The sequence below is a fragment of the Anolis sagrei genome, chromosome Y (genome assembly GCF_037176765.1).
Source record: "Anolis sagrei isolate rAnoSag1 chromosome Y, rAnoSag1.mat, whole genome shotgun sequence".
NCBI lineage: Eukaryota > Metazoa > Chordata > Lepidosauria > Squamata > Dactyloidae > Anolis > Anolis sagrei.
The window spans coordinates 50467113-50481317 of NC_090035.1; the positions used below are offsets into that span (position 1 = coordinate 50467113).

At 41.0% G+C, this 14205-nt stretch overlaps 1 protein-coding gene across 7 annotated transcripts in view; it reads left to right on the top strand.

Moving 5' to 3' along the window:
- The window catches only part of LOC137095337 (serine/arginine repetitive matrix protein 1-like), a 107223-nt gene extending 94386 nt beyond the window's left edge, over positions 1 to 12837 (top strand). For all 7 annotated transcript variants that reach the window (XM_067461862.1, XM_067461864.1, XM_067461863.1 and 4 more), the window contains 3 exons: positions 564 to 756; positions 2826 to 3008; positions 11834 to 12837. In XM_067461862.1, coding sequence (XP_067317963.1) covers positions 564 to 756; positions 2826 to 3008; positions 11834 to 11938 — 481 coding nt within the window. In that variant the 3' untranslated portion in view covers positions 11939 to 12837. The remainder of the gene's footprint in view (positions 1 to 563; positions 757 to 2825; positions 3009 to 11833) is intronic.
- The last annotated feature ends 1368 nt before the right edge of the window (positions 12838 to 14205 follow it).

The window sequence follows — 14205 nt, forward strand, 5'->3', positions numbered from 1 at the left end:
GACTCCTCTCCTGGCTTTTGGAGTGATTTTTAAAAGATTTATTTCTGGCTCAAACATGGTTTATAACCTTACTAACCTTTTGTGTAATTGCAACATATGGCCATTGTGAAACATGCTGCTTTGAAATTGGGTTCATTATTTTGAAACACCATGTTTTTTAATTCCCTCTTTGCAGTCCTATTCAAGGCATCATGTCAATCATACAAATGCATTTTCCTGAAACTGAAGGGATTTCAGTCTACATAATTCTAGATCAGACATACAAACTTAGACATGGATTATGACATCAAATTTCATAGAGACTGTTTACACAGATATACTAAATATAAAAAACAGATTGTTTTTGAAATCTTGAAAAAAAATCTGTTTTACTTCCTAGATTAGAATGAAGTTTACACATAGAAAATGTTATGTATTGGCAATTTTAAATGGAACATATCAGTTTTGGAGAGAAGTGGGAGGAAAATAACAACAACAACAACAACAACAACAACAACAATGTGGCTGCATTCCTAGAAAGTATACTATGTACTTCATTCGCAAATGTTCTCTCTCTCTTTCAGGGTTTCCCCACCAAGTCCACACCTTGTCGGAAGGAGATCTTCATCCAGGTCTGTTTCAGGATCACCTGAACTGCCCCCGAAGAAACATCCAGTACCCGAATCACCTGCTCAGTCTCGATCACCTGCTCACTGGTCTTCACCGGCAGCTGCAAAGAAGGCTAAAAGCCCTACACCAAGTCCATCCCCAGGAAGGGTGCGTATCTTCTAGTGCAGTGGTTCTCAACCTTCCTAATGCCACAACCCCTTAATACAGTTTCTTATGTTGTAGTGATCACCAACCACAAAATTATTTTTGTTGCTACTTCATAATTAATTTTGATCTTGTTATGAATTGTCTTGTAAATATCTGATGTGCAGGATGTATTTTCATTCACTGGACCAAATTTGGGGCAAATACTCAATATGCCCAAATTTGAATGCTGGTGGGGTTAGTTAACCTACAATGAAAGAGCACTCTGAACTCCACCAACCATGAAATTGACACACAGAACTCCCATGATCAACAGAAAATACTGGAAGGATTTGGTGGGTATTGACCTTGAGTTTGGGAGTTATACTTCACCTACATCCAGAGAGCACTCAAACAGTGGACTCAAACAATGATGGATGTGGACCAAACTCGACACAAATACTCAATATGCCCAAAAGTGAACACAGGTGGAGTTTAGGAAAAATAGACCATGACATTTTGGAGTTGTAGTTGTTGGGATGTATAGTTCACTTAGCCTCAAATAATATTCTGAACCCCTCTAACAATAGAATTTGGCCAAACTTCCCACAAGAACCCCCTGCCTTGAAGGGACTTGCAGGCAGCAGCCTCCCCCCAGCCTCACACGCACTCCCTCGCCTGCACGTGTGCACCACGCTGCCATGCGCCAAGCACACCTGCTCTCCCCTCCGCCTGCTCTCTCCTCCTCTCTTGGAGTCTCAGAAACAGCACTCCTTTGGCTGAGAGGCTGGCTAATCACAGCGGAGGAGGGCTTTTGATGGGAGGATTCACTGTCTGTTTCCCAAAAGGAAGAGAAGGACAGGTGGAGAGATCTCCAGTCTTCTTTGCCAAAGGGGTTCCTAAGGACATCAAAAAAATATGTTTTCTGGTGGTCTTTGGCGATCCCTCTGAAACTCTCTTGTGACCCCCCCCCCCCCAAGGGTCCAAATTCCCAATTTGAGCAATGTTATTCTAGAGACTTCTTTTCAGTCTTTGTTGTTGTTCATTCGTTCAGTCGTCTCCGACTCTTCGTGACCTCATGGACCAGCCCACGCCAGAGCTCCCTGTCGGCCGTTACCACCCCCAACTCCTTCAAGGTCAGTCCAGTCACTTCAAGGATGCCATCCATCCATCTTGCCCTTGGTCGGCTCCTCTTCCTTTTGCCTTTCACTTTCCCCAGCATAATTGTCTTCTCTAGGCTTTCCTGTCTCCTCATGATGTGGCCAAAATACTTCAACTTTGTCTCTAGTATCCTTCCCTCCAATGAGCAGTCAGGCTTTATTTCCTGGAGGATGGACTGGTTGGATCTTCTCGCAGTCCAAGGCACTCTCAGAACTTTCCTCCAACACCACAGCTCAAAAGCATCGATCTTCCTTCGCTCAGCCTTCCCTAAAGTCCAGCTCTCACATCCGTAGGTTACTACAGGGAATACCATGGCTTTGACTAGGCGGATCTTTGTTGCCAGTCTGATGTCTCTACTCTTTACTATTTTATCGAGATTGGACATTGCTCTCCTCCCAAGAAGTAAGCGTCTTCTGATTTCCTGGCTACAGTCTGCATCTGCAGTAATTTTTGCACCTAGAAATACAAAATCTGTCACGGCCTCCACATTTTCTCCCTCTATTTTCCAGTTGTCAATCATTCTTGTTGCCATAATCTTGGTTTTTTTTATGTTTAGCTGCAACCTGGCTTTTGCACTTTCTTTTTGCTTTTGCTTTTTCAGTCTATGCACTCGAATTAATCAACCATGCTCTTCAGCTGACTGTGAAAATGTTTAGTTTTGTTTATGCAGCTGTAAACATGTCTGGCAATGTTATATCCACAACTACTTTGTTACAACTTGATCCCTAGTGAATTTATGTGATGAACCAGCTTTTATTTCAGCTGTGTGGGCCTTGCTTTTGTTTTTCTGGAAACGTATGGTCTTTGCCCATTTATTGGCTTGTAATGTATTGCTTTTGCAATGTAGATGTTTTCTTTTGTTTTAAGTATGATACAGAGAAGTGTCTAATAAATGTTTTAAATAAACACCAAAACACTGTTTGACTTTACAGATTTCTGATCAGGAAGGGGGTGGTAAAAAGAAGAAGAAGAAGAAGGATAAGAAACACAAAAAGGAGAAAAAGCACAAGAAGCACAAAAAGCATAAGAAAGAGAAGGCTGCTGTAGCTCCTGCAACAACTGCCATTGCCACATCTGCGGAGGAAGAGCCAGAAAAGAATCTAGAGCCCAAAAAGGTGACTAGTGTGTATTTTTAAACGTGTGTTTGTGTGTGTGTATATAACAATTTCTGTATTGCATATTGCGAGGAAGCCAAGGCAGAACCACCATAGTATTGCATACAAAGTTTGCACCTTTCATGTATGATAAAGAATGTGCATTGTGTGCTCATGGGTATGCCCTGCAGTCTTTTAAAATCTGCAGTCATAATTAAGAAAATAAGATTTAGATGGGAAAAACAAAGGGGATAATGACAACCTACAAAGAACAAAGACACTGGATAGCAAGTGGAGAAAAAGCCAAAGAATTCTATAAAAGACTGAGAAAGGAAAATATCTCAATCCCTCCAGAACCCTCGCCAAGGAAAGGTAAAAAGAAGGAAAGGCCCCATTTTCACTCCCCTGAAGATGAAAAGTATAAATTAGACCAGGCAACAGCTAATATTGATGATTTAGATGATGGAGAACTTGGGGAAGATTAAATGGATGAAGAAAATAGAATGGAAGATGAGTGACCGATAATTGAAATGCTACTCAGGAAATGTAAATGGAATAAATTCTCCCAATAAAAGAAAAATAATATTTCAGCAAATCATTAAAGGAAAATATTAAATTGTGGCTCTCCAAGAGACTCATATTTCACAAAAATATGTGGCGCATCTCACACATAAAAAGATCGGTAAATAATATTACTCATATCAAACAAAGAGAAGAGGGGTAGTAATTTGTGTCAAATTAAATTTACTCAAATTCATGTAAATTTAAGGACCAAGATGGAAGGGCTGTTGCTATATTGATAACCACGGGAAGGGAGAAAACCTTAATATGCAATATTTATGCCCCAAATGGGCCAAAACCCAAATTTTTAGAATACCTAAAAGAAAATATACAAAAAATGGAATTCAATAATCTAGTAATTTTAGGGGATTTCAGTGGTATTCTGGACAACATTTTGGATAAAAGTGACAATCCAAAAAAAGAAAAACAGTGGTTTACTCCCCAAAAGCTTTCTTTCTTTTAAAGAGGAATTTGACCTACAGGACTCATGGAAATCCTGAAATCCTAAAGAGAAAGATTACACATACTATTCCCACTGCCAGCAGACATAGACTAGAATCAACATAATCTGGATTTCAAACACGTTAGCAACAAAGATCCACAACACTAAAATACTCTCCAGAGAAAGTTCAGACCATTGTCCACTAGAAATAACATTCAACAAAAAAAAAAGATTCATGGAAATGGCGCTTAAACAAAAACTTACTAAAAACAGAACATGACATTAAGAAAAACAAAAATTTAATAAAATACTTTTTTTAACACCAGTGACACTCCATAGATAAAACCCCAGACAATCTAGGACACACTTAAAGCAGTTATGAGTGGTTCTCATTGAGCAAAATGTTATGAAGAACAAAGTGAAAAATAAAAAAGAGAGATTGAGGAAAATGAGGGAGAACTTATAAGGGACCCGCACAATCAAAAGATAGTGAGAAAATTGTCCCTTTTAAAGAAAAGAAAACATCATTTAGAATTAGAATCATTAGTAAAAAAAAAAACAAATTTTTTAAGCAACAATATTTTGAAAACGTGAATATGCCAGGGAAATGTTTGACGAGGAGAGTGAGAAAAAAACCAAAACAAGCCCAACAAATCTATATCTATCTATACATATAATAAAGGTGAAAGTTTGTATGTGGAGGACAAAAGTGCGGCGGTGTGGCGGTGTATGTGCCAGCATTATGATTGGCCAGCCTGAAAGTTCCAACATTCGGATTGGCTGCCGCAGTGGTGCTATTTGCATATGGTCTCTGATTGGCCAGCTTCAATAGGAGCCCCTGGTGGAGAAAAGAGTTCATGGCAGAAACGGGGACATGAGAAGGAAATTTGCATATGGTCTCTGATTGGCCAGCCTCAATTCCAAGATTCCGAGATGACTGAGAGAGGAAAGGAAAAGGCCAGAGGGGGCTGAGTCAGACAATTACCAATACAGATTACACTTGGCACACAGAGCCTGCAAGACCGACTCGACATCCTACTGCAACCATGGATGATGGGACTTGCAGTACCATCACTCACATTCTGAGACCGCTGTTAACCTCATCCAATGACTGATCAGGACCAAACTTGGTACATAGACCTCTCATGACCCACTTTATGTCCTGGTGTGTTTTGGCCGGGGATGGACCATGGATTATGGGACTTGCAGTACCTTTGCTCAATTCTTGAGAACACTGCAACCCTCATCCAATTACCGATAAAGACCAAACTTGGCACACTGAGTCTCCATGACCCACTCTACATCCTGGTGCGGCTTGGAGGAAGATGCACCATGGACGATGGGACTTGCAATACCTGCACTCCCTTCCTAAAACCATTATAACTGCCAACAATGATGGATCAGGACCACAATTTACACAGAGAGCCCGCATAACCCACTCTACATCCTGGTGCGGTTTGGAAGAATTTGACAATGGATAATGGGACTTGCAGTCACTTCACTCACTTCCTGAGACCACTGAGACCCTTGCCAATGACTGATCAAGACCAAACTTGGCACACAGAGTCCCCATGACCCACTCTACATCCTGGTGTACTTATGAGGAGGACAGACCATGGATGATAGGACTTCAAGTACCTCCACTCTCTTCCCAAGACTGCTGCAACCCTCATCTAATGTCCGAACAAAACCAAACTTGGCACACAGAGCCCCCATGACCCACTCTACATCCTACTGTGGTTTGAAGTAGGGCATACCATGGATGATGGGACTTGAAGTACCTCTACTCTCTTTCCGAGACTGCTGCGACCCTCAACAATGACTAAACAACACCAAACTTGGCACATAGACCTCTCATGAATCACTTTACGCCATGGTGTGGTTTGACTGTGGATCGAGCAAGGATTATGGGACTTGCAGTATCTTCGCTCAATTCCCGAGACCACTGCGACCATCATCCAATTTCCGGCAAGGACCAAACTTGGCACACCGGGACTCCATGATGCACTCTACATCCTGGTGCAGTTTGGAGGATGATGCACCATGGACGATGGGACTTGCAGTTCCTTCACTCACTTAGTGAAACTACTGAGACCCTCATCCAATGACTGATGAAGACCAAACTTGGCACACAGAACCCCCATGGCCAACTCAACATTCTGGTGAGGTTTGGGGGAGAACAGACTATGGATGATGGGATTTCAAGTACCTCCACACACTTCCCAAGACTGCTGCAACCCTCATCTAATGACTAATCAAGACCAAACTTGGCACACAGAGCCCCCATGAGAGATGATCTGGTGATGTTTGAGGGAGACTATGGATGATGGGACTTGCAGTACCTTAACTCACTTTCTGAAACTGCTGTGACTCTCATCCAATGACTGATCAAGACCAAACTTAGCACACAGAGCCCCCATGGCCCTCTTTCCATCCTGGTGCAGTTTGGAAGACGATGGACCACAGATGATGGGACTCACAGTACCTTCACTAACTTCCTGAGACCACTGCGAGCCATATAAATAACTAATAAACACCAACCTTGATATACAATTCCTTTCTCTAATAACCCTGTCAGTGCTGGGTCCCCAAGTTAGTATATAATAAAAGAGAGTGTTTGTATCGGACAGAGGAAGGGCGCAGGGCGGAAGGGCGGAAGGTGTATGTGGCAGCGTTCTGATTGGCTGCCGCTGTGGTGCTATTTGCATATGGTCCTGATTGGCCAGCTTCAATAAGAGCCCCTGGTGGAGAAGAGGGTTCATGGCAGAAACGGGGCATGACAGAAGGAAATTTGCATATGGTCTCTGATTGGCCAGCCTCAAATCCAAGATTCCGAGATGACAAAGGAAAGGCCGGGAGCTGGGTCAGAACACTCCCAATACAGACCAGACTTCGCATACAGAGCCCCCATGACCCACTCGACATCCTACTGCAGTTTGGAGGAGGAAGAACCATGAATGATGGGACTTGCAGTACCATCACTCACATTTGGAGACTGCTGTTAACCTCATCCAATGACTGATCAGGACCAAACTTGGCACATAGACCTCTCATGACCCACTTTACGTCCTGGTGTGGTTTGGAGGAGGATGGACCATGGATTATAGGACTTGCAGTACCTTTGCTCAATTCTTGAGACCACTGCAACCCTCATCCAATTACTGATAAAGACCAAACTTGGCACACTGAGTCTCCATGACACACTCTACATCCTGGTGCGGCTTGGAGGAGGATGCACCATGGATGATGGGACTTGCAATACCTGCACTCCCTTCCTAAAACCATTATAACTGCCAACAATGATGGATCAAGACCACAATTTACACAGAGAGCCCGCTTAACCCACTCTACATCCTGGTGCGGTTTGGAAGAATTTGACAATGGATGATGGGACTTGCAGTCACTTCACTCAACTTCCTGACACCACTGAGACCCTCACCAATGACTGATCAAGACCAAACTTGGCACACAGAGTCATGACCCACTCTACATCCTGGTGCACTTTTGAGGAGGACAGACCATGGATGATGGGATGATGGGTCTTGGGAAGGGAGTGGAGCTCCCTTCCCAAGACGGCTGCAACCCTCATCTAATGTCTGATCAAGATCAAACTTGGCACACAGAGCCCCCATGACCTACTCTGCATCCTGTGCAGTTTGAAGAAGGATCGACTTTGGATGATGGGACTTGCAGTACCATCACTCACATTCTGAGATCGCTGTTAACCCCATCCAATGTCTGATCAGGACCAAACTTGGCACATAGACCTCTCATGACCCACTTTACCTCCTGGTGTATATTTGGCTGGGGATAGACCATGGATTATGGGACTTGCAGTACTTTTGCCCAATTCCTGAGACCACTGCAACGCTTATCCAATTACCGATAAAGACCACACTTGCCACACTGAGTCTCCATGACGCACTCTACATTCAGGTGCAGTTTGAAGGCGGATGCACCATGGACGATGGGACTTGCAATACCTGCACTCCCTTCCCAAGACCATTACAACTGCCAACAATGATGGATCAGGACCACAATTTACACAGAGACCCAGTGTGACCAACTCTACATCCTGGTGCGGTTTGGAAGAATTTGACAATGGATGATGGGACTTGCAGTACCTTTGCTCACTTCCTGAGACCACAGAGACCCTTGCCAATGACTAATAAAGACTAAACTTGGCACATGGAGCTCCAATGACCCACTCTACATCCTGGTGCATTTTGGAGGAGGACAGACCATGGATGATAGGACTTCAAGTACCTCCATTTCCTTCCAAAGATTGCTGCAACCCTCTTCTAATGACCAATTAGGACCAAACTTGGCACATAGAGCCCCCATGATCCACTCTACATTCTGCTGCTGTTTGAAAGAGGATGGACTTTGCATGATGGGACTTGCAGTACCTTCACTCACTTACTGAAACCACTGCGACCCTCATCCAATGACTGATAAAGACCAAATTTGGCACACAGAGCCCCCATGACCCACTCCTTCACTCACTTCCTGAAAATAATGCAGCCGTTATCCAAAGACCAATAAAGACCAAGCTTGGCATACAGAACCACCAATACCCACTTTCTCTAATAACCCAGGCAACGCCGGGTCCCCAAGCTAGTAACGGAAATAAAAAAGGAGACAAGACACATAACTGATATGGAGATACAGATAGAATTCCAAAACTTTTACAAACAGTTCTACACCAAAGATCAAATATCAGAGGAATCAATAGTACAATATCTCACACACCAAAATTTACAAAAGATCACAGAAGATTAAATAGAACTATTAAATAAAGATATTTCAGATGATGAGATTCTAGAGGCTATCAATAAGATGGATGTAAAGTAAAACACCGGGTCCGGATGGATACACGGCGGACTTTTATAAAACAATGAAAGACAAGCTCTTCCCTTTTCTCAAAAAACGAATGAACCTAATACTACACACAAAAGAAATACCTGATACATGGAATGAGGCAGAAATTGTTATGATTAAAAAAGATATGGCTGACCCTTCAGATGTATAGAATTATTGACCAGTTTCCCTCCTGCTTATAGATTTTTTACTAAGATTTTTACAAGATTTTTTTCTTGCAAATAGATTAAAGAACTTTTTAAAAGACTGGAGCAGGCGGGTTTCCTTCCTAATAGTAAAAGATGACTTAAGAACTATCATTGACACAACCGAATATTATGACATAAATACACAAAAAGAACTTGCGCTTCTTTCATTGGACGCAGAAAAAGCCTTTCATAATTTGAATTGGAATTTTTTTTAAAAAAAAGTTATTAGATGAAATTGACATAGGCTTTCAATTTAAAAATGCAATAAATGCAATTTAATCAAAAAGCAAGAATACAAATAAATGGCCATGTAACAGAAAAAAAATTCAATTAGTAAACGAACTCGCCAAGGCTGCCCACTTTCCCCATTAATATTTATAATGGCGTTGGAGATAATGTTGAAAGCAATAAGAGATGACCACGAAGTGAAAGGCATGAAAATAGTCAAACAGAAATATAAAACAAGGGCATATGCTGATGACTTCATCTATATAGTAGAAGACCCCAACAAAAACATGCAAAACTGGCTAAACAAATTGGAAGCGTTTGGAAAAGTAGCAGAATTTTAATTAAATAGAAAAGACAGTGATGCTAACCAAAAATATGTCCAAAAATAAACAAGAAGAATTACAAAATAAGACTGGCTATTAAATAAGATCAAAAATAAAATATTTAGGACTCTGGTTAACAGCAAGGAATGCTCAACTCTTCAAAAATAATTATGAAGAGACTTGGAAAAATATAAAAAAAGATCTAATTAATTGGCAAAATTTAAATTTATGACTACTGGGGAGAATAACCAAAATAAAAATGAACACACTCCTGAAACTTCTATATCTCTTCCAAAACTTTCCTATAATACGCAATGTGACAATATTCAGATTTTGGAATAAAGATATATCAAAATTTATTTAGAACGGCAAGAAGCCAAGAATAATGTTTGCTTTTATTGTTTATGATGATACTGTTTTTATGCTGTTTTATATTTTGTTGTTCTGTTTTTAACTGTACATTGTCTGGTCATGGCCCCATGTAAACCAGCCCAAGTCCTTTCGGGGAGATGGAGGTGGGGTAGAAAAATAAATTTATTATTTTATTATTATTAAAATTATTATTAATAAGAAAACCAGAGGAGGATTCGGTTTGCCTGATTTCAAAAGCTATTTTGAAGCATGTACACTGATGTGGGTTAAAGACTGGGTTACGCTAAATAAAGAAAACATATTGACACTAGAAGTATTTGACCTGAGAGTGGGCTAGCACGTTCTGGTATGGGAAAACAAAAATTGAAAAAACATTGGTAATCGTTTTATTACATCAGCCCTTATAAAAGTCTGGGATAAATATAAAAGATATTTCTACACAAAAAACCCTCTAATGCTATCCCTGATAGAAGCAAAACAAAGGAGACTTTTGGGATGGAGGACCTGGCCGACATATAGAGACTTACTAATAAAGAGCAATAATAATTTTAATTTAAGACCGCAAGATGAACTTGCCCAAGTATATAAGAACCTAATATGGCTCCAATAAGGGACATATACAAACAAATAGTGGGATTTAACAATAAGGAGGAATTTTGGGACCAACTGATCAAAACAGAAAAGAAAAATGTCACAAAAATTTATGACAAACTTTTAAAATGGGCAATGAAAACGGAAGAAATTAAAAACTGTATGACAAATTGGGCAAAAAATATTGGGAGACAAAACTACAGGAATGGCAACAAATTTGGATTAAAAAAATGAAAATATTCCTACTCGGAGTCCTCGGTGGCACAGTGGGTTAAAGCGCTGAGCTGCTGAGCTTGTTGCAGGTTCGATTCCGGGGAACGGCGTGAGCTTCTTCTGTCAACCTTACCTTCTGCCAACCTAGTAGTTCGAAAACATGCAAATGTGAGTAGATCAATAGGTACCGCTCGTCTGACTTAAAAGAAAACTGGTTGAAGATTTCTCATAGATAATATATCTCTCCCCCAAAAATTAGCCTAATGTCCAAAAAAAGCCAGAGTAATTGTTTGAAATGCCACTCACCAATGATAGAAACTTGGCACACAGAACTCCCATAACCAACAGAAAATACTGGGTTTGGTGGGCACTGACCTTGAGTTTTGGAGTTGTAGATCAACTATATCCAGAGGGCACTATGGATTCAATGATGAATCTGGATCAAACTTGGCACAAGTCCTCAATATGCCCAAATGTGAACACTGGTGGAGTTTAGGGAAAATAGACCTTGACATTTGGGAGTTGTAGTTTCTGGGATTTATAGTTTACCTACAGCTGAAATGCTACTAGGCTTGCAGTGTGCCTCTTCCCCAGTGTTTTGACCCCTCCTATCAATCTTTCCCCCTCAGTTCCATATCTGTTATAATAACATGTGTTTTAAACTGTGATTTTAAACTGCTTTCCCTCCCAGGGCGATGGTGCCCCGCTTTGTACTGGTCAGTGACCGTAATAAAGTTGTGTATTGTATTGTAGTTCACCTACAATCAAAGAGCATTCTGAATCCCACCAGTGATAGAATTGGGCTAAACCTCCCACATAGAACCCCCATGACCAACAGAAAATGTTGTGTTTTCTTATGGTCTTTGGTGACCTCTCTAACACTCCCTCACAACCTCCCAAGGGGTCCCGACCCTCAGGTTGAGAAACAGTGTCTTACATAGTGAGGCCAGGTTAGTGTGCCAAGTTAGCAGAAGTCCTATGTCTATTTGCATAATGTTGCCTATATTCTGATTCTAAATGTAATTGCTCACTTTCCATTGCATTCAGGAGACTGAAAGTGAAGCAGAGGATAACCTGGATGATTTGGAAAAGCACCTGCGCGAGAAGGCTCTGAGGTCGATGAGGAAGGCCCAGGTGTCTCCGCCATCTTAAGCTGAAGCAGCTTTTGATCAAAAGTGTATATTGTATCTTGTTTGCACACCAAGATTTCAATTTCAAATTACTAAAATGTGTTAGAGCTTTAGACTTTAACATTGGTTGTAATTGCTAGGTTGAAGTTCACCATGATTTTTTCTATAAAAAAAAAAGGGCATGGATCTTCATTGCAGAAAATGCCTTCACAGCATATACCTAGTAATTTCCTATGACAGTTGACATGGTTTCACTAGAATTTTCTTGAGCAGTAAAGGTTTCTCCCTCCCCCCCCCCCTTTTCTTTTTCTTTCCTGAAGGGCTTTAAATCAAGGCTGTTGGAGGCAGCAATTTCTCTAAACACCATAGTGCAAATGCTTATGGTTAATTGGCTCTGATTTCTTCCTCTAGGCCTTACATGGTCTGTACACACAGCTGTCAATGAAATTACATTGGAATACATGCAAAGGGCCAGGTTTTTCTGTGTTTGCCTGTATTATCTTTTGGTTTATGATTGGAATTAACATTTGAAGAAGGTACCGACATCTTGGCCTGTTGCTTACCAGAGTGGTTGATTAGGTTTCTTTGGAACACTGGAATTTTCTTTTGTCCCTTACGTCTTTCACCTTTCCTTTCCCAGTTTGTTTTTTTCAGAAGGCAATTCCCATGATCAGCAGAATTTGACATATATTTTTGTTTGTGAAATGTTGTTGCCCCACTCATAGGGTTTTTCTTTTCTTTTTTTTGGTCTTGTTGTGGTACTTTGGAATAGTGTGTTAACTTTCAGAGTGTGGATCTCTGAGAGCTTCAGGACCTGAACTTTGGATATTGTCATGTTCTCACGGGGTTTTTGTTTTTTTAAAAGAACTTAAAGCTATTATAAAGCTTGTGGATTAAACAAAATAAATTTCTAAACCTAAAGGATTTTGGCTATTTTATCTTACCTCCTCCCAAGCAGGCAGGACTGCCTCCTCCACTTTTTTGTGGCAGAAACACATGTTGCTTTGGTACCATTAAGATCAAAGGACTTGCATATCTTTATTTATATATATATTTGCTCTAATTATACCACACATTTCTCTAAGCCAGGGGTCCTCAAACTTTTTAAACAGAGGGCCAGATTATGATTTTAAAAAAACCCCTGTCAATCTCAGGGGTCTTCTCTGCTCTGGTCCTCGCCTCTCTCATACTGTTCCTCTGTCCATGAGATTGACACATGGCAACTCAAAGGGATTAATCTTTGGGCTTTCTTGGGCCACTTTTTCCTCCCTCAAGCTGCTCATCTGCTGTTGGCAAGGGATGGTCATCTACTGCTCACTCCCACTAGTTTCCAATTCAAGGGGCTTTTCCTCATTGGACTCGATGTTCTCAGGGACCAGTTCTTCCCCTCCAGTTTATCCTGGCTCTTGTTCTCCACGTTGCTATGGCGACAATGACCTGCCAAATCATTTCCCAACAACACTGGAACTTCAAGATCATTAAAAACTCCCATTCTCCATTTTCCAGAATATTGTTTATATTCTTTTGGGATTTCCATGACAGGTACTTCAAATACAGGGCCATAGATTCCTTTTACCCTATACCTCTGGCCTGGAAATATCTGTTCCTTTTTAACAAGCTCCGGCCATATTAAGGACACGTCTTACCCAGTATCTCTAAATCCCAACAATTCTTGATCTTTACGTTTTATCACCTCCAGATAATCTTTATTAATCTTTTTTCCAACATTCCTTACTCTCATAATGCTGACAGGTTCTTCCTGTAAGGGTGGAGTGTGGATTTCTTTTGGTGATGGTACTTGGTTCACCACATTTACTGCTCTAGGTGGTGTGATTGGCCTTTTCTGGTTATTTAATTTTGGGCAAGCAGTTCTTTTATGTCCCTCTTGGTGACAGAAATGGCGTCCCGTCTGACTGGGTTTTGACTCTCCCTGTCAGTTTTCTCCTTCGGAACCCACTCTCTTGGCTTTTTGGTGGCTACTGAGGTATGACTCAAATTCCAGTCTGCCTCCATTTCGTCCAGCCAAGCTGACAGTTCCGCCACTTGTTTAATCTTCTCCTTAACGAACAACCTCATTTGTATGGAGATCAGTTGGTGAAACTGTTTCATACAAATCAAATGTCTTAGATCTTCAAAAGTGGTAATTTGACTCCCCTCTAGCCAACAATCTAGAGCTTTTTCCAGTCTGCTTCTCAATTGTGAGAAGGTTTCTCCAGCTTTCCGTTTTACTTCCCTGAACGTTTTTCTACTCTGCTCAGGTGTCAAACCAAACCTTAACTTAACCCTCAC